The sequence below is a fragment of the Phyllostomus hastatus genome, unplaced genomic scaffold (assembly GCF_019186645.2).
Source record: "Phyllostomus hastatus isolate PE091 unplaced genomic scaffold, TTU_PhHast_1.1 phas_contig_137, whole genome shotgun sequence".
In the NCBI taxonomy this organism is placed as follows: Eukaryota; Metazoa; Chordata; class Mammalia; order Chiroptera; family Phyllostomidae; genus Phyllostomus; species Phyllostomus hastatus.
This window is the reverse complement of record NW_025333583.1, coordinates 3,445,677-3,467,104: the sequence shown is the minus strand read 5'-3', so window position 1 is coordinate 3,467,104 and position 21,428 is coordinate 3,445,677. Positions and strand designations below refer to the sequence as shown.

Genomic DNA, 21,428 nt, shown 5'->3' with positions numbered 1-21,428 from the left:
TACACCAGCCAGGGCCTACACTTTTTTTTTTTAAATAAGGAAAAACTTATCTCAGAAAGCTAGGTTGACAAGGGAGATAGCGGATCTCCAAGATCAGCTGTGAAAGGCAGGTCCTCTGGGCCTGACTGAGAGAGAGCCCTGCCCGACCTTTGTTCCCAGAGACCTCATTTCAGAAATGTCACTTTCAGCTTGCTCCACGCTCCTGTCACATACTGTTCTAAGCACTGAAATTTGTGTTCTGCCGCTGAATAGGAATTATTGCTTCTATCTTTGGACCTATTAGAAATCATTTGAAGTTCATTTAATAGCAATAAAAATCACCTTTATATTATAGTTGACTGTTAAAATTTACAATGTAATTTCTGTTGTCTTTCATTAGTAGTATTTCAGGGCCCATGTATATATAACAAGACTACTTTTAAGTACCTTCTAAAGAAATGGCTTTTTCAACGTGAATTTTTCTTCAATTCTTAATTCCCTAGAGTGAGGGCAAAGTACAATTAATTATGTGACAATGCTGCTTAAAATTTCAGAGTTTGCCTTACATGGGTACAACTTAAAAGAAAAAACATATGATAGTGGAAACAAATTTCATGTGTTTCCCTAAATTATTTACTCAGTACTTGGACTAGGGTAAAAACAGATTACAAATGGTAAGTGGAGAGAAAAATCAGGTCGTTAGAAAAAAAAATTGCACCCTCCTCTGATTTTCCCGAGACAGGCTTGCCATTGAAATCGGGTATGGAATGGGAAGCAGATAATGCCCGAAGGAAAAAAAGTGTCCGGATTTTAAGGAATGAATCTGTTGATCCATCCCGTTCATACGTAATTTACTTAATACTTGACTGTCTCAGAAAGCCTCAATATTCTCATTTCAAAGTTGATTCGATGCACAGGAAGAGACCAGTGCATCGTGCTTGAATTGTATGCGTCTGCCTGCCTTAGGCGCGTTTCAACGCACAGGGAAGGGGAGAGGGAAGAAGCTTCCCACGTAACGAAGTGCGTCTTTCCTGGGCAAGGATGGCTGGAGAGTCGCTGCAGCTGGTGGGCAGCGGAACAGAGTGGAGCAAGGAGTCAAAAATGCCAAAGCAAATGGCAACAGCAAGCAAAAAGCATCCAGAAAATGGGCTGCAATCGAACAGCAAATGCCTTGACCCAAGTCAGAGGTTGCTGAGTCAGACTGAGAAGAAGAACCATAACCACAGGTCCTGTGGGGGGAGGGGGGGCGGGGTGCAGTGCTCACCTGCCAATAGCGCCTCTTCTTCAGCTGTAATGTGCTCTCAGTGACGAGGTTTCAGGGGTGAGGACGTGTAGGGCAGGAGCAGGGAAAAAAACTGTATTTAAAAGACTGGGAAAGGGTTGTATTAATTCTTAAAATAACAGAGCTGGTTAAAGCACTCCAATTCCAAGGAAGAAATTAAAATGCGTGCTCATCACTCAGCTGAGCAGGGTTTTAATGCAGGGCTTAATAAATATACAGTTATCTAAGTAGGCTTGAGCTGCCGTAACAAACTACCCAAGGCTGGGTGGCGTAAACAACAGAAATTTATTTTACATTTTTTTAGGCCAGACATGCAAGATTAAGGTTGGCCTCTGGTGAAAACTCTTCCTGGCTTATCGATGGGCACCTTCTTGCTATGCCCTCGCACGGTGGAGAGAATGAGAGAGCAAGCACACTCTGCTGTCTCCTCTTAGAAGGGCCCTAATCCCATCCTTTATGAGAGCTCAACCCCTGGGGCCTCATCTAAACCTAATTATCTCCCAAAGACCCCAGCTCCAAGTACCATCTCATTGGGAGTGAGGACTTCAACTTGGACTTGGGCAAGCATGATTCAGTCCATTGCAACTGTCAGTTTTGATTATCTCAGAGTCGCCATAAGAGATATATGTTATATTTTATTCCCCTTCATCAGACAGTATCTGCACTTGGTTTGGGACTGAGGTTATTCTCACAGTACAAATGGATTCTCTCAATTTCTTCTGAGTGTTTCACCTTAATTCTAACTGTATCGTGTCCTAGAACAGAGCGTTCTCTTTCTTCAATCATTTTATAAATAGCAAAAGTCTTTATTCCATTTTTTTTTCTGTTCTGTTTGGCAAACAAAATGAATGTAATTTGCTGACATTTGGAATGCAACCCAAGCATTGGTCTTGCTCATCCCAAAGGCCGCCTTCCCATCCGTGTGGGAAGGAGGATACTGGCTCCAGGGTTGTCCACGCAGCTGCAGTTTTACTGAGTAGCGTGTCACTCCGGCGCCACCACTGACCCCCACTCTTCCTGAGAATCCGGGCTCTGGCCTCCCTGCAGTGCACTGCTGCTGTCACCTAGGCTCAGGCGCAGCAGATGCTTGAATTCTGCCTGTCCTGTTTCTCTCCATGCAAGTACCCACGTCTGCTTTGGAATGTCTGCCTTTAGCGAAGGGTCAGAGAAAGCAAAAGTGGATAGTTTAGGAGGGAGACAAATGAAAATCTTAATTCACAGTGTGATCGTTTCCATACGATGGAGTTATCCATCACAGGGACACACGCTAATTCCTGGCTTCCCGTTAGCCCTCCGTTCACAGAGCACCTCGTTATCCAGACTCCTTCCCTCTGTGGACACCCCCCAGTGCCACACCACTTGGTCCCGAGAACCCCAGAGTCAGAGGCGAACACTTTTCCAGGGCATAAGTTACTCAGTTTAGAGTGATGCCCTGAGGTGGAGAATCAGGAAACAAGCTTCAGAAGAATCGTCTGGGCGGGCATCTGTTCTCCTTGGTCCTGCGTCTTTCCAAGTGCCTCCAGAGCTAAGTCAACCTTGTTCAAGGATGCAAAATTTCACTTTCTGGGGGCTCAGGCTTTTGTATAGAACCTGGTGACATTTAAATTGTGAAAATTAATATACACAGTAGATTTCAAAAACAAAAAATAAAACTACTAGAGGATACAGAGAAGAGCTATTGGTCACTTTGGGTCCCTCCTAAAGAATTCTTTGGGGATTTTTCACCCCAGGATGTCCTTAGACTTTTTGCTTTGGGAACTAAAAGCACCCACTGCTGTGTCCCCTAGAAAATGGCATCTAGTTTATTCTGAGTTAAAGGAAAAGTGTAGATCACAGGTGGCAAACACAAGGCCCACAGGCCGAGTCCGGCCCTCCACCTTGTTTTATCCGGCCCAGCACCTTGTTTCTACCCGGCAGCAGCGCCGAGCTCTTGCTTACCTGTTAAGGAGTAGTTACATTTACACAGTCCTAAAGTTACATTCGGCCCTTTGAAGGCAACCACAAGGCTGATGTGGCCCCTGGTGAAAAAGAGTTTGACACCCCTGGCTAGATACTTTACCTTCAGTTCAAAAAGCTGTTCGATATAGTGAGTAGAATTAACATCATGGCGCAACAGAATGGAATATTTGAAAACAGGGATGACCTAGAAAAGTGAGAGGCATGGCCACTTTCATAATCCTTGATTGGTTCCCTTTCTCTGAAGGCTTGATTGATGCATAAAGTAGCTGCCCAACTAATCTTTGCTTCTCCTATAGTGAGTTCCTGTGTCTTAAGTATGCTAGTTGGTAAAAACAAAGGCAATTTCAGGTGTTTCCCAATTTGTGCCTTGACACCCTCCTCCCTTAAGGCTGCAAATTGCAGAGGAGCCTATTATTTTCTCATAGTTTTACACCTAGAAGCTATATTGTCAACTTTCATTATATGCTACCGTTTACCACCAGCCACTACATTCTGCCACATTGCATAATAATGATAATCACTGTAATCATATATCAACACAATGAGATAATGAGATAATAACAAGACTTCAGTACCTTCCCTGTGTGCTAAACAATTAATTTCAGTCACAGACATGTTGCTAGCCTGTTCCACCCCACTGTAGGTGTCAGAAGCTGGTGTTCTATCACAAGGACTAGGGCAGCGGCGGCGGGGGGCGGGCAGACTTCCAGCAGGCTGTGCAACGCAGTGGGCCACCTATCTGTGAGTTTCCAAAAATTATTCCTGAAGCTTACGTGTCACCCTGTGGATTATTCCCTGGCAAAACTCTCGATGGGGTTCTTATGTGTCGGGACAACACATCCAATGAATGCATTCCAAGAGAGCATTTGGGATATCATAAGAAATCTTATGAATGACAACAAATGCACCCTAATCAACAACACCTGAGGACTTGGAGATTAACTTGTCTAGACTTGTGAGATTTTCACCTCAATTTCCCCCGAAGTTGCAGGCCCATCTCTGTAGAAGTTACTTATCTGAACCAGAGCAGAGATTAAGTCTGCCAGGCTGAGACAGTTTTATCTGAAATGAAAGCAAGATGTGACTGTGGACAGTAGCCACGTCATTCACAGGACTCAGAACCCATGGTGTTTTTGACCATTTGTGCTAACAGAAACTCTAGATTTTTTCCCCTGAGCTTGTCTGTTAAATCATGGAGATTAATCTTTATGAAATTTGTGATTTTTTAAATCCAACACGTTGCCTCTGAAGGTTTCTATTTAAAAATTCTGAGACAAAAGGACGAATAGTCCTGGCTTTAATGCATGTACCAGTGCTGGATTATTAACATTAGTGTGAGATAAATATTACTATTGTTGTCATCAGGTTTTTCTAAGTACGAGAAATAATCGACTTTCATTGAATTTTAGTGTAAACCTCCAGCCAGGAATAAAGCAGACTATCCCTCCCATCAAAAGTGTACAATAGCCCCTGGCTGGAGGAGCTCAGTGGATTGAGTGCAGGCTGCGAACCAAAGTGTCACAGGTTCAATTCCCAGTCAGGGCACATGCCTGGGTTGCAGGCCACGGCCCCCAGCAACCGCACATTGATGTTTCTCTCTCTTTCTCTTTCTCCCTCCCCTCCCTCTCTAAAAATAAATAAATAAATAAATAAATAAAATCATTTTTAGAAAAGTGTACAATAGCAAATCCGAGGGCAAATCATTTTTGAAAACGTCACCATTGTCTTCATCGACTTTACTTTCTTCTCTTTCTTTTTAGTTGCTGCCAAACCAAGACCCAACAGTGACGAATATTCAAAGAAGATCCCTCCTCCCAAACCCAAACGGAACCCCAACACTCAGCTCAGCACGTCTTTCGACGAAACGTACATGAAGAAGCACGCGCCCAGGAGGACCTCGCTCACGCGCGACCCCTCCCTCTCCCGGGTCAGCAGCCCCGCGGGGGACCCCGAGGAGGAGGAGCCCGTGTACATCGAGATGGTGGGGAACATCCTCCGAGACTTCCGGCGGGAGGACGACGACCAGAGTGAGGCCGTCTACGAGGAAATGAAATACCCCATTTTTGACGACTTGGGCCAAGACTCCAAGTGCGACCTTGACCATCACAGCTGTTCTTCGCAGTGTGCTACTCCCACGGTGCCTGACTTGGACTTCGCCAAGTCCTCAGTGCCCTGTACCCCGAAGGGTTTGCTCTGTGACATCCCCCCGCCCTTCCCTAACCTGCTTTCGCACAGGCCCCCGCTGCTGGTGTTCCCGCCTGCCCCCGCGCAGTGCTCCCCCAATTCCGACGAGTCCCCGCTCACCCCGTTGGAGGTCACCAAGCTTCCCGTGCTGGAGAACGTGTCCTACCTGAAACAGGCCGGGGCGTCTCCCTCCTCGCTGCCCCCGCACGCCTCAAGCCACCCTAAACTGGACAAGGACCAGAGCGGGGCCCTGGGGCCCGGGGCCACTGCGTCCGTGCTCTCCTCGTCCCCTCCCCCGCCGTCCACTTTGTACCGGACGCAGTCCCCGCACGGCTACCCGAAGAGCCACTCGGCCTCCCCGTCCCCTGTTAGCATGGGGAGGTCCCTCACCCCGCTCAGCCTCAAAAGGCCTCCCCCCTACGACGCCGTGCATTCTGGCAGCCTCTCAAGGAGCTCTCCGTCGGTGCCTCATGCGACCACCAGGCCCGTGTCGCAGGACGGGAGCAAGATGGTCAACGCCTCGGTCAACACCTACGGGGCGGCCCCCAGCAGCGGCTCCCGGTCCAGGACGCCCACGAGTCCTTTGGAGGAACTAACCAGCCTCTTTACCTCGGGACGCAGCCTGCTGAGGAAGTCATCCAGCGGCCGCAGGTCTAAGGAACCCGCAGACAGTAAGTGTGCAGGTGTCGCTAGCCCAGCGCGTGCCTGTGGGGCTTAAAATCGCACGCAGCTCTTAGGCACTCATAACGCACTGTAGGCAGTGCCTGACCGTCAGTCCATTTAGTGGAAATCTCAAAAGGTGTTAGTTTTCTTCTGCTGTGCTCAAGCAAAGAGTGTGATCTAAAACCGAAAGTGAAAATCTGCACCATATAACCTAGCCATTTTAAATGAAGAATAATTTTTTAAAAATAAAATGGAAAGTCCAAGTTCTTTAAGTGGCACTGGGAAGTCTAACTAAGAAAACAGACACTAAAAATTTTAAGTAACTATCTTGATTTGGAGGGAGAAATTATACATTCAGACACAGAATTGATCAATGTTAAATTTATCTTGTATTAAAAACCTGCTTGAGCTACTCTTAGAAAACCTTTGCTGGAAAGATAGCAATTCGGATGGAATTTGGTCTTTTTTTTTAACATAACCAACGGCTTTCTGCATACTTTACGTTGTTACATTTTGACCTTCTCTCTAAACTAGAAGAGGTTCATTGTTTCTCTCCTGCAGCTGTGGTGATGCGCATCTTACTCCTATGGTTGTCTTCCTGTGTCCATCCGCATATACACCAGGGGGAAATCACTAAGTGACAGATAGTTAGCATTTCTATTTAGTACCGAATTTCAAAGACCAGGAAATGTTTGTACCTGAATGTCTAATCCTTTTGTGAGCTCCAAATCACCCCAGAAATACAGAGTAAAGTCGAAACAGATCTAGTTTTCTCAATGTCCATTTCATTAAATCACACTGCTTCCCCTTGTTCAAAAATGCCTCAGGCAACTGGGCTGATAATTTACCGTTTATATCTCAGATGATCCCAACACAGGATTTTCTTACTTATTTATTCATACAGTCACATAAAGACTTTCCCTGAAGGAAAAGAAATCCTTAATAATTTTGATGATGAAGATGATGACACTCCTTAGATTATTAATATTCATTGGTAGTTATAAACCACTTATCTTGTCTATTTTTTTTTACCCAGAGAGATTTATGAAAGCATTAGCTGCATCAATAATCCCCCTTCAAACAAAATAAAACACATTTCATTTACCTGACTAAAAGTCAACAATATGTAATATGTTAGACATGTCTGGAGTTAAATATACCCATACTTGCATACATCCAGTTATTTTAAAAATTGAATTAAAAAAATAAGAACAGCGATTCTTAGCTGGGGCAGCGTTGCCCGCAGGGATGTTGGGCAATGTCTGGAGACAGGTTTGGCTGGCAGGACAGAGAATGCTGCTGGAACCCTGTGAGTAGAGGCCAAGGATGCAGCTTAAAAGCCCGCAGCGCACAGGACAACCCCCGATCCACCCACAAGGATCAGCTGGCCCACAAGATCACCAGTCGACGATTTCAAGTTTGGCAAAAGCTGGTCGATCGATATTTATTAAAGGGTGAAGTTTTGTTTTTACAGATGATAAATTCAGTTTAAACACAGATCCGGTAAGATCTGGGGGGATAAGGGAGGGAAAAAAAGTTTAAAGAAAAAAAATGTACTCTCAAATACGTCATGGCGAAAGTCATGGATGTGCTGTCCTAGACTTGGTAAGATGATCGGAGTTTTTCCTTACCTACCCATTTCTCTGGGTGATCCTTCCCAGCACCAGCTGGCAGCTCTATCAATTAGCCAGAAAAAGTATATGCAGAAGAAATGATTAACTAATGAAGTTATTTCAAGAAAAATCCATCTGTTAGAATCAGTCTATGTGCTGTATGTCACAGACTTCTCCATTTGACTCCAAAATGAGCTACATGTGCTTCTGAAACAAAGCTTGTACGTGGGAAAGTGATCCAGGCTCTTTATAGCTTTTAGGGATCCGAGGACTGAATTTTTTCCCATGTACCAACTCTTCAGAGAAAGGGCATGCCCTGAGTTATTTTAACTTCAGTGTTTTATTTTATATAACTGGTAAGGAGGGAAAATGCTGATAGCACAGATAAATAACCTAATGCTTTTTACTGTTGACTCTGGGAGAAAACAGACACTATCAGATGCTAACAAAATCATAGGGGCTCTCAGAATCTTTCTGTGCTCCAAAAAGTCGACCCAGAATTGATGATGATTGAGTTAATCTGTAATTACTATGGCAGAACGCTCAGTGATACAACTCTCCCCTTCACTCTTGCCAGACAGGATTTGTAGACGCCTGCTGATACCGTAGGGACAGAATAAGTGATGTGAAGTACTATAACATTCATGGCTCCTGAGTCTCAAGTGGTATTTTTTTTTATATTTCAGGAATAAAAGTAAGACCGGTATTTCTATTCTCCATACCCCTCTGGCTTTACTGGAAGTGTCGATTTTGCTAATTTTCTGGTATTCCATTTAAAGCACATTTATTCCTATTTTAATTTTTAAAAATCTATGTCAGATAAAATATATGCCTCAACTCTTATTTCTAGTAAGCTATAAAAGACACACTTAATTTAATAATTTCATATCTTAAGAGTTTACAATTCTTGATGGGGATGAAGCAACAGGAAGAGATAAAATGAGATAATAGGGGTAGGTAGACTCTGAATCAATTTTGTCTCCCTTTATAATTTTCTAAATATGGCCTTTCCATTAACTGTTCTGGGAAGCATTGTTTCCTACTCGATGGGACATTGTCGTACTGCTTAACTATATATGAGGATACTTGATAGTCTCTAATGATAATAATTGTGATTTGAATTGGTTATTAGTATTTTTTAAATCTGTGCAGTGAGATGGGGGATATGAGGCATGTCAGAAGTGATTAACTTGTCGTTTGTCGCTGTACAGTTTTGTGTGTACATGAGAAGTAGCTGAAGTACCAGCATGTTTTGCAGTGATTTGGGGACTCGACTGCTCGTTTTCTACCTGTAATTTTTCTCTTTCTTTTACTGGTTTTATTTTACACACCCTTTGGTTAGAATCTGTAGAACAGTAGGTCTTGAATGAGGCCAAGGAAGGAGCAAACGGAAGAAGTGGCGCGGGCCCACTCCCCAGGCATAGTCATGGGGAAAAAGCGAACAGGGTGAGCCAGAGCCGGCAAAGAGCTTCCCCATTCTCAACGATATTCCACATCCATGGAGATGCGGAGTTTCCTGCTGTTACGTTTCATTTTCAGCCTTCTAAAAACACTCCTATGTAAGACTTTTAGATCTTATATTTTTACAATTATCGATATAAATGGGTTTTATAGGTGTGATGAAATAAGGCTGGGAATCAGATGTAACCTTTTCCTTTCCTTTCACTTTGTTAAAAACACAAGTGTTGCAGGTTCGATTCTCAGTCAGGGTACATGCCTGGGTTGCAGGCCATGCCCCCCAGCAACTGCACATTGATGTTTCTCTCTCTCTCTCTATCTCCCTCCCTTTCCTCTCTAAAAAAAAAATAATAATAATAGATAAATAAATAATACAAAAGTAAAACAAAAACACAGAAACAACATCCCCCCCGAAATATGCAAACCAACAAAACAAAAAATCTACCCCTATACTCTCCACCCCCATCCCCACACACTTTTCTCCCTTTTAAGTCACTTGAGGCCCAATGATGCCTAAAATGTTAGGCATTGCTGGCAAAACAACTGATCCAACTTACTTTCACTAACTGAAATATTGAAAGAATTTAAATTTAAAAGGAATGATTTTGGAAGGAATTTTTGAAATGTATTAATTTATTATCCCACTTTTAGGGAAAAAAGAAGGGTATACTAACATAATATAGCCATCTTCATGATTCAGAGTCATTGTTGTGATCCTTGATGTGTGCCTACTATGTGCTAGTGCACATAAAGTGTTTAGCACGGTGATCTGAACAGGAAGGCCTCACATAGAGGTGACTGTCACTGCCCCTGGTCATTTGTAATAGTGACACGGTATTGATAGCTTGATTATTATGTTACTCGGATGCCCTCAGGGGCTATTAGAGGTTGTCAAGCTGAGCAGCCCTCTACTGCTATATCAGTTAAACTCACTTAAATTCTTACATCTGTTTCTTGGGGTTTTCCTGCCTCCTCCCTTGGTTTTCAGTCTCTTTATTGATGCGTGTGGCCTGTCCTCCCCTCCCTGTTTCTCTTAGTCTCCTTTCAGGCTTTTCCTCATTGCATTATCACGCCATGAATCAGGTGTGGTTTGGGCCATGAAACCAGATACCCAAACAGGTCTGAAGAGACTGTCGTCTAATTTAGGTGTTTGATCTTCCGTGTGGGGACTTTGTGACCTTTACTTCAAAAGGCCACTTTCACCCCCTTTACTAAGTCTTAAATGGGATCCTCGGGTTCGTATCTGAACTGGCCAGAAACATCAGCTTTCCGAAAACGGAGCTGTCCCGGAAGCCATGGAGTGAATGTTATTTTATTTTAGGGGAACCCACAGCTACTCTTTAGCTTATTAAAAATATTCTTTTTCAGTAAACTTCAGCAAACAAAATAAGTAAGGAATTTATCTTCATTCCTTTTCATTCCTGTGAAAGGAGGGGCTGACAAAGAGTGGGTGGGAAAAAAACAGGTACAGCTTTCCCTCGATATCAAACTCTGAGGATGCACAAGTCCCTTCTATGGTAATGGTGTAGCATCTACATATAATCTATGGATACTCTCCCATATATTTTAAATCATCTCTAGAACACTTGTAGTACCTAATACAGCATTGGGCAAAAGTGGGTGTACAGTGGTTCATAAGGAAAATAATATAATAATGAATATATTATCATACAAGAATAAACTCTATTTTGCACACTCACAACTGTAAACTACTTTTGCCCACCCTGTACACTGTAAATGCAATATAAATAGTTGTCATACCATATTGTTTAGGGAATGATGACAAGATAAAAGGCTGTACATTTTCAGCACAGACGCAATCATCATAGACCCACCTATGCAGAAAACATCAGCAACATATTTTTCTGAATGTTTTTGAATACTTGGATGGGGAACCCATGGACACAGAGGGCCAACTGTAGAGAGAAACCAAAGGGAAGGGGAAGAATAGAGTCCACAACCCTAGATCTCTCATTTACTGTGGAGCCTGGGTGAGCCCCCAGCCTCCAACTGCTGACCGGCCTGCGTGCTGACTTTGGGCAGAACTTCTATGGGCCTGGTAACTTGGAGCCGCCTGTCCAGGGGTGGGGGTTGGATCCCCAACATCTGGAGCACTGGGATTCTTTTTTTTTAAATAAAGATGTATTTATTTATTTATTTTTAAAGAGGGAAGGGAGGGAGAAAGAGAAAGAGAAACATCAATGTGCGCTTGCTGGGGGCCATGGCCTGCAACCCAGACATGTGCCCTGGCTGGGAATCGAACCTGTGACACTTCGGTTCACAGCCTGTGCTCAGTCCACTGAGCTACGCCAGCCAGGGCAGCACTGGGATTCTTTAAAGGCATTTGGGGCTTGAGCTACACCAAGAATCCCTGACGATATCTCAGGGGATATCATGAGGAGGATTCCAGAAGACCCGACAAGACCAAGGCCTGTAGATTCCGTTACACATCTCCTTTGTCAGGTTCCTCTCCCTGGGTTTGCTGGGTGCCTCCCTGTCCGGGTCCCACACTGTGGTGGGATTCTGCCTTAGCAAGGCTCCGTCCAGTACTCAGAAGGGAACTAAAGCCAAGTCCTGGGTAAGGATGACGCTCCCAGGCCAGGACCACGGGGATGGACTCAGACTCCGGAGGAAGTGCTCAGGTTATTCCAAGCCTAGCAGACAAAGGACACTGAAAGCTTAGTGATCCACACACTCCCTGCATCGTGTTCACTTGGATGTTGTCAAAAATACAGACTCCTGAGCCTTATCAAAGACCATTCTGTGAGAACTCCTGGGGATTAGCCCTGGGTCATTGACCACTTAGTAACAACCCTAGTAATAGTTATGCTTCCTATCGCCAATAAATAAGGGACTGTGCCATTTACCTGTAGGCAAGAGAAATCTATAACTTTGTTTTTATTGAACACAGTCAAAAATAGAATTTATGTAAGAGAAAGAGAGAGGGGAAAAAGTAACCTACAGACAGATTGAAACGGTGAATGTTTTCCTTCCCTTAAGTAAGCTGCTGATTGGGTGGCAGCTTGCAGAGAAGACGGTTAGGGGCATCTGAATGGATCAACGGGGAAAACAGTTTTACTTCCTGTAGGTTCTCCCAGAGCATATGGTGGACAATCTGTGAGTAATGTCCATTCTTGTTCTTCCTTAGGACCTCTGTCATAGGTGTGCCAGTCCTGTGCCGTGTCCTATCTCAGTATCCCTCAGCAGTTAAGTCTGAGAACTACTGGTAAGGGCCCTTTCAGGCAGGGGCTGATGCTACCAGTCAGACAGGTGGGGGCGCCTGGGAGCCAGGGTGGCAACAGTTCCTACCCCACAGATCTGCCGAGATGGGTCCAGGCCATTTAAGGGGGGAGACTAGCCAGCACAGAATGGGGTCCCCCGATGGGGCCATGACTCAGGACAAGGGTGTGCTATCTAGAGAGGACAACCCGTCCCATGGCCTAATCAGTGAAGGAGAGCAGACAGAACACTGTGACTCAGAGGCCAGGCAAGAGAATGGGAGTCTTCACTGAGGGACACCGAAGACAGGGAGGGGAGGCGCCATGAGAGTAATGAGGAGGTCTGGCTGGCGGGACTGGGCCAGTGGTCTTGGGAGCTAGACCTGACCATGCTAATGGGGGAATGAAGGGACAAGGGAGGTTCTTGGAAAATGATATCATTTGTACCAGGAATGATATTAAGACCAACTAAGCCCAGGGTGGGATGCATCAAAGAAGCAAACGTTGAGAACCTGGGGAGGGAGTGTGGTATCCAACCTTTTTCTTGCAAATGCTTCCATAATTATAGTAGCACATACTTACTTTACTGCCGATTACTCTGTATCAGACACTGTCCTGAGCATCGTCCATCCATCCAGTCCTCGTAGCTCTACTCCAAGGTGAGTGACATTAACATTGTCATTTTAAAAATGGAAGAAACGGAGGCACAACTTACCCAGAGTCACATAGGTTGTAAATCTGGGACTTGAACCCAGTTTGTTTAGCTCCAGAGTTTCTGGTCTTAATGATATTTTATCTGTAATTGGCTAATCACCCCAACTTTTTTTCTCTTCCCTATTGCCATTAACAGGTAGTAGTTATCATCGGAACTCTAATGACTCATAGGCTTACCATTCCCAGGACTATCTATTAATAAGAGAAAGCTGAGTTTGTCCCTAAATGGCATGGACCACTTACTGATTGTCAACAATTTAGGAAGGGGGTGGAACACCTTGCAGCATCCTCCCAGATTCACTCTGGAATATCCTGGTCACTGCCCTGGGCTCTTCTGTAAGCCCAGGACTCTGAGCTGCTCCTGACGGCATGCCGTCTGCCCCGCTGGGCCTTGGGCTCACCCAAATGACCCAGCAAAGAGACTGAGTGCTCACCTCTGTGAGCCTAACTCTCACCTCTGTGAGCTCACCTCCGTGGCTGTGGGCCTAACTTAAGGACACGTGTGTGCATTTCTGTGTTCTCTGAGACTTCAGTGCTGACCTACCAACTGGATGACCCTACCTCAGGGGTGTAGCACTTGTATCTTTAGCTGCTGACCTCTTGTTCATAACTATGCAGTAACTTCATGGCCTGTGGCTACCCCAGGGGGGAAAAGCAGTCCATAGATTAAAAGCCCCTAGCCAATGGCAATGGGCCCTAGCATCACTCACTTAGAAACGGTTCTAGTAAAACAAACAAAAACTCCAAAAAAGCCCTGTGCAAAATGCTTTTGAGCATCACCTCTTTTGTCTTAGATTTGTGTTCATGGGTCATAGACAGAATCAGGCACTTATCTGTAAAACTAAAAATAAACAAAGTGATGGCCAGAGGGAAGGGGGGCTGAGTGGTGGTGGGCTAATCAGGGGAAAGTAGGGACGTCTGTAATAGTGTGAACGAGAAAAATAAAGTTAAAAAAATAAATACCGGTCTGCAAGAATACCCTGACCTATATAACTGTTATTACTTTTAAAGCCAAATACATTTTGTTTCAGGATGATGAGGCTCACTAGAATATAAGTCAAATCCCTCGAAGTTTGAAAATGCCTGGGACTTCTTGGTTAATTGGGACCATGACATTGTCAGTTTCCCTCGTTTAGTTCCTCCTAGGACTGAAACATGGAACCACTGAAGAAGACATAATTTCATAAATAATTGCTCACCTTGCTGGGACGAGACCGCAGCTGTCTCTGATGGATGCAGGCAGACGTGTTTATCCCCAGTGTTTGTATTCTCTGGCTGCTGAGCCTGTGAGTGCAATTGCTTATCGCAATTTAATCAGCAGTTCTCTCCATTAAGAAAGAAGCCTCTCTACTTTTTGATTTATAAAATTCAAACGCATTTTCAATTCAGAAGTAAAGCTACCTCTGTCTATTTTTTTTTAAAATCGAGATTCACTCAGTTGTATTTAATTTTACACATGTGAAATGTACTAAGACAGATTTCTTTCCGTCCTGTTGAATGCCTGAAACGGAAGATACAGTTTCTGATTCATGTTCAATATTGTGTGTATTCCACACTTTGACATCTATAAGCACTAAAATATTAGGTACACATAGGGGCTCCTATCGGACATGTATACTCCCCTATGCATGTCCCACATTCCAAGTGAATATGATCTGGAAGGCTAGGACAGGGGCCGGATGTCCCAAGAGGTGGCTTCCATCTTGCCTCAACCACTGAAGAGCATTGAGACTTTAGAGACTTAGTCAGTTCATCTCTGCAGGCCTCAATGTTTCATTTTTCAAATGAAAATATTGGATGTTAAAAGTATGAGTCTCTTCCAGCCGTGTTGGGTGCTTCTGTGGGTTACTGGATGATCTGTAGATCCCCAAATAAATGCTCCCCTTCCTGCTGGTGTTCTCTTTTTTTGAAAGGACTTCCCCAATAACCCCAGTAAAACAAAACCTAAATCTTACATCCCTGCTAAGAACCTATGTGCTGTTTTGTAGAGTTTTTTTTTAAATGCTATTGTCTGTAAATAATCTCTCCTTCAAGTTCTGAGAGCGGTTTATAATGGTATGTGCCTTACAAAGTTTTTTTCTGTGTTATTTACCATTAAGACAAATGGCCAGGGAAGACAAAGGCCATCCCTTTTTATTAGCGTTTTATTTCATGTAACACCTGGCCTAATGCAAGATTTCTTAAAGTTAATACCTGATAACTATTTATGGAACTTGTTGAATTCATAGGCATGGTAGGGATAGTGGGCTTCAGGAAACAAGAGCCATGTGAGACATGTTTGACCATTAAGTGAAAAAAAAATCAAATAAAAGAAAAGAAATCAGATCCATGACTTAGAAAATTCCACACTGAAATCAATCCAGTTATTCAACCAAAAAGGCATTATGTTAAATACTAAATTCATTGCTTGTGCTCTTAAGTGTCCTATCTTAAAAAACACCCATCCCATTGTAGGCAGATTTACTAGGAGATAGATATAAAGAATATAGCCAAAAAGCATTTAAATGTAGATCATTTCGTAGATGTTAACTTGTCATCAGTTTTGTGTGACTGAGCTCTGAAAATCGATAATTTCTCAAAGATGGAAGATAGAAAGGTGGAGTTTTAAAAAGAAAATAATAGAAAGCAACATTTTAAAGAAGAAATTCCCCCCTGATTGACATCATTCATTACTGAACTCAGTTAGCAAAAAGAGTGAAGAACCTATTCAACTAAGTCATTTGCCTTCTTGGCAGAAAGGCGTTGCGTGAATGCAGGGAGCGGTTATTATGTGACTGGTGGTCTTAAATGCATGTGTTTCTGGGTACAAATGGGTTTCAGTTATAAAGCATTGGAAAAGGGTTTTTTTTTCACTCTCAAAAATTTTATTTTTCAGAACTCAGTAAATGGGTGGCAATTCCAAATGTAATGAGTGTCTAGAGTGGTGTATGGTGTTTCTCGGCTGAGGGAAGCTCATTATTGTTGTGAGCTGATGGGAGCCCGTTACATTAAATGTTTCATTCCTGGTTGACTAACCAATCAGCTGGAGAACCTGGGCCGTTGCTACTCCCAGATGAAAGGAGTGGGAAGATTAAGGAGAATCCGAGAGGGGAGGAGGGAATGAGAGTAACATGAATTTTAGAACAGACATCCTTTCTAGCCACATGTGCCCAGAGCTGAGAACTTCCAGGAAATATTTTAAATCCAGAAGTCTATAATATTATCTGACAATTGATCTGCAGAGTAAACTTCCTCCTACCATTTTCTTCTGGTAAACTTTCAATTGCATTCAATAAAATAGCACTTTTCTATTTTTTTTCTTTTTGGCAGCAGTTCTTTTGTTATAGATTTAAATGATAAAATTAAGTCAAGAAAGAAAAAAACAGAAAATAATACGTAGAAAGAGTCAGCAGGTAGAGAATGGGGGCATTCACATACTGTTGAATCCTACCTCCCACCATAATGCTATGGGTGGTGGTTTTAATGTTGTTTTGTTCCTGTGGCTCAAATAGGAGACCCAGGGTTCCCAAGAACTAGAAGGCTGGGAAGGGGCTGGGATGTCAGCAGCTTCCAACAAGGTGATCAGAGAGGAAGGGAAGCATGGATCTCTGTAAGTTACCACATTCCAAATATCACAGTGGCCTCTATATTTACAGTCTAGTTTCACTCTTTCATCGACTGGTTATCAGCCCCTTACCAGTGATTAATAACAACAGATAGAAGTCAAAGTGATGAGCTGTTTGTCAGTTTGGCCAAAGGGAAATTTCAAGCCTGAGAAATGAAACCAGATTGCCTCACAGTGGTCCTCCTTTGGATGATGGATGAGCTCCCTCGAAGCCCGCAGAATGCACGTTGGTTTCTAAACCAAATTATATAAATTATCATTTAAGGTAAACTATCATAACGTTGTCCATTGATGTCTCAGCAGAAACAGCTTGATCTTCCTACTGGCTGCTCATGGCTCAGTGGTTCCTCATGGCTGCATTCTCCTCGTGGCTACATCCAGCCACGATTCTCCATTTTCCTCTCATAACCAAACCACCCATGTGAATATTTTGGACTTGCTGCCTCTATTTCTTTTCCCTCGTTTTATCCTTAATGTCCTCCAACCCAGCGTCCTCTTCTGCTCACTCCGGAGTCACTCAGGGCTTCCTAACTGGTCTTTGGTCCTGTTCTCTTCTCACTCTTCATTGTCTTAAATCTCACAGAATGGCTGTGTTTGTTAGCTCCTCTATCTCAAGACATTTCTCCTGGTTTCATGCAGTATGATACCCTCATGAGTAATCTTTTATGGGCTCCGCCCTGATTCCATCTGTGGAGCTCTGCTCCTTCATCGACGTACGTAGGAAAAGATCCTCTAACACCATCACTGACACGGGGCTGTGAATAGTGTGTAAATGTTTGCCTCCCCAGCCAAACTGCCAGCACTCAATGCTGAGTCCGTACGTGCAGCCACTAGCATGTTTTCTGGCACACAGTCCCCTTCACGTGTGTTCCCGAACTAAAGTGGATACGTGTGCATCTAACCTCCACAATTAAATGGCAAGTTTGGGGGAGCAAAGACTTTATATTTACATGCCTATTGCCTCTATGACTGTTTTGCATAATTAATCTATATTTGTGGATTTAATTGATTTCACCAAAGCTAACATGCTATTAGTGACAAAGTCTAACAGGACGATCATGATTTCCAAATATGGCAAATAATCTGAGTGTTGTCCAGGATACCGAGATCACCCCCAGTGAAGGCGCTTCAAAACTGAACACTGCAGGAATTTCAGTGGAGAGCCCAGGTTTAGGTGATTTTCATGTAAAATCATCAGAAGGGAAATTAGTCCTACTGGACTGATTGGGGAAACCAGACAGCACTCAGCAAGAAAAGGGAAGGAAGTGTCCATGATCCAATCTCAGTATTTTATAAAAAGAATTTTAGTAGGGTCCATGGAAAATACCATGGCATGGATTTTCACTCGATGGCTCTGGAAGCAATGTTAAGATATTACATTATAGAGAGAAACTGTCAGCTAGATTGTACATGGTGTTGGGTACCACCCTTCCACTGTTTAATTTCCAGAAGATAATAAGGAAACTAAAAATGTATTGTCATTTGTCTCTGTTTTTAAATTTTTTTTTGTTTGACCATCTTAAAAAACAATCTCTTTGTAATGGAAGGTAGACTGAGGAGTCCCTGGAGGTATGCGAAAGGAAAAAACCATGGGGGTCAAATGTCCTTGGGTCCGAAGACACGTTTGCCTCCGAAGAGCTATGCTTTTAGGGCCAGGCAAACTCTCCAAGTCTCAGTTGTTTTATTTTCCTACTTACCTCACAGGACTGTTGTTAAAAATTAGAGAATAGAGTATAGAGGGAGAGACCTTGTAAAATGTAAATTCTAAGGGGCGACTGACTTCTAGATGTTTGTGGAGAGAATAAATATTTTATTAAAAATGAAGCGAGGTCAAAAGGAATTAAATTTGTAGAGATTCTGCGTTGTCTGCACAGCTCTCTTCAGTCTGGCTTGGGTAAAGGATCTGACATCTTAAGTGGCTCATCCGAGAGCTGCGGTGAGGAGCACGAAGCGTCGGTGAGAGTGTGAGCCGCCCTCCGTTCCCACGGGACACGGGCTGTTTGAAGGTTGCTGGGTGACGTCCCAGCATCGGAGGAGGAGGGACATCACACCTGGTGAAGCACCGTTGCCCTTTCCGTACAGAAAACAGCTCTGAGATCAGAGAGACCTTTGTCATCGTACAGAAGGGTGGGCAGCAACATTACCCTGTGATCGTAAAAGATGACTTATCAGCAAAAGAGGAAATTCAGGAAAACCAGGTTGACATGTTTTTCAAATGGATATTTTTATCATTTGATTACAAATGCTTTATCTTTTAAATACGAGCTTGCTCCCAAGAAGGTATGAACCAATGAATAAGGTTGAAACCAACAAGACCCAAAGTACCTACTATGAAAAAATAGTATGTCCAGGGAGGGTGGTTAAAAGGCCGATGTGTGAAGGATTGCCTCTAAGCAGATTCAGATAGAATCTCTTTTCCTTCTAAAGTGGTTAGTCATCATGAGAAAAAAAATTAAAGTTAGCACTTGAAAAATACAATATAGAAAACAACAACAAACACTGCAATGTTATATAAAAACAAGTGTGCAGCCAGAGATACAGAAAGAATGCTGACCTCCTTTCTAATGATTAACTCGTACAAGAGGTAAGGCATGAAATGACCATCCGTGGTATTTCTCACGAGGGAAAGGTTACGGACTCAGAAATAGCTGTTGAAATGCTTATTGTCAACTTTCTCATCTTGTATTAACTTCCATGACTTTCCTAGCCATGTCTGTACCCAGATGCTAATTAAGCAGAGGTTTGCTTTGCACGTCAGCGTTTAATATTCGCCCCTCATGGCTCAGTGAAACCTGCAGCACGAGGCTTCCCAGTTGAAAGCAGTCCTGACCTACTTCCCTGTGAAATCAGTGGGAGTCTTACAAAGACTCACAAGATGCTGTCATGTGAGGCCAGCTCCTAAGCTGTGTTGGTGCAAAACGTGGGTTTCCCTGTGCTTCAGCATTCTTTCTTTCTTTATGAATTTTAAAAGTTCTTCTAAGGATAGAGAAGTGTGTGGAGGCTATGCAGCCCGAGGAGGGAAGCCATCCCCGCGTGCCGTGTCCCTGGGGGGGTTGTGAGCCCACGTGGCAGCTCCAGTGGTAGTGGCGTCCAATGAACAGCAGCCCCTGGGTGTGGAGATGAGGAAGGAAAAGAAAAGCCTAAAAGGCACCTACTTGCATTCAGATATAATCTACAAAGAAGCAAAATGGAATCGACCAGAATAAGGGTTTCAGACACCTGTGTTCCAAGGCTGTTGAAAGTAAAAACATATAGGATATGGCAAATCTTTATGAAGGCCTGTATGTCAGAGAGCTGAATGCTAGGGCATGAAACAGGAACATTAACAGAACGAGCTGGACAGGCGGCCATCAGGGCAGCTGAGCATGCTGGGTCTCCATCTGGGGAGGGGTTCCTTTTAAAGAGCAAGCTAGTTCCCTGCAGGGAGGTAATATGCAGCCACATAAAGTGGTCTAGATGAGACCTGAAGGAAACAGAGGGTCAGCTCTATGCTAAATCCTAGAATACTAGGCGACAGTGGGGTGAGCCTGTAAAACTACTGGAAGGAATACTGTTCAGTGCACACATCTTTTACTTCCTTGGTCAAGTTTGTTTCCAATTATTTTATTCTTTTTGATGCTACAATACATACATATTTCAACTATGTGTTGCATAATTCAGTCTTTTATTCATTCAGTGAACATTGATAAAATCCCTACTGTGCGCCAAGTACTATTCCAGATGCCAGAATGTTTATTTTGAAATGTCAGTCAAGCATTCAAATGAAGTTGAGAGATACATTTATTAATAGAGAGAGTACCTTCTGAGGCAAGATTTGGCAGTCAAAACTGTTATTACAGAGATATAAATAGTAAAGAAGATGGGCAGGTTGAGAGGTGAGTGTCTGAGGAAGATATTCTGTTCCTCTTCTTCCTTGTCTCTGCATGGTGTCATTCTGGCCCTCCTGGCCCAGGTCACAACATCGTCATAGGTTCTGAAGCTCACAAAGCCCAGGCATCCAGGACTGGGTTTGGATACCCTTAGGAGATGGCTGTTTTTTGTTTGAGGTATAATTACAGCTTCATCTAAACCATCTTGTATTACAGTAGCACTCTCTCCTCATCCTCCTTCCATTCTTTCCCCCATGGCTTCCTTCCTATCGTTAACCCATGAGCCTAATGCAAAACAGTGGATATCATAATGCTCTGCGGCCTTGTTCATCATGCTGATTGATTTTGCCACAAAGAAGCCTGCTACCAGATAACTCATGAAAGAAGATACCATGGTAATAAAAAGTGTCCCTGATGTCAGAAATAAGAAATAACATTTAATCCAGGCCCTGGTTCTGTTTTTCATTTAATTTACAAAAAAGAAAAACGAGCACCTTTATTCCTGAGCCACATTGTGATTACACTGCTCACACATGCATGTGTGTGTCTATGAAAGACAAGGATGAAAAAAGAATGACAGGAGTTGAAACAAGGGTCCAGGTGGCATGCACCTAATGTAAAAGGAAGCTGAAAAAAGTCACAATGGTAGAAAGGGAAGGAGAAGTCAATGATATTGCCACATAAAATTTCCAAGAAAAGAACTCTTGTATGTTCCCTTCCTTGGCTCCAAAGAAAACAGTGGAGAATAACATCATTAACTCCCACTCTTTGTCCTTACCTCGTGATTCACATCGTAGGAGCTCCACGAATGTCTGGTAGACCCCAGGAATAGTCCTGTTTAACTCCTTCCCATTCACAAACTGGAATCCAAAGAACTTCAATTAC

General features: G+C 43.3%; 1 protein-coding gene across 1 annotated transcript in view; it reads left to right on the top strand.

Moving 5' to 3' along the window:
* The window catches only part of NYAP2 (neuronal tyrosine-phosphorylated phosphoinositide-3-kinase adaptor 2), a 211,431-nt gene that overhangs the window by 131,932 nt on the left and 58,071 nt on the right, over window positions 1-21,428 (top strand). The window contains exon 4 of the mRNA XM_045851867.1: window positions 4,981-6,075. Within this exon, the coding sequence (XP_045707823.1) occupies window positions 4,981-6,075 (1,095 nt within the window). The remainder of the gene's footprint in view (window positions 1-4,980; window positions 6,076-21,428) is intronic.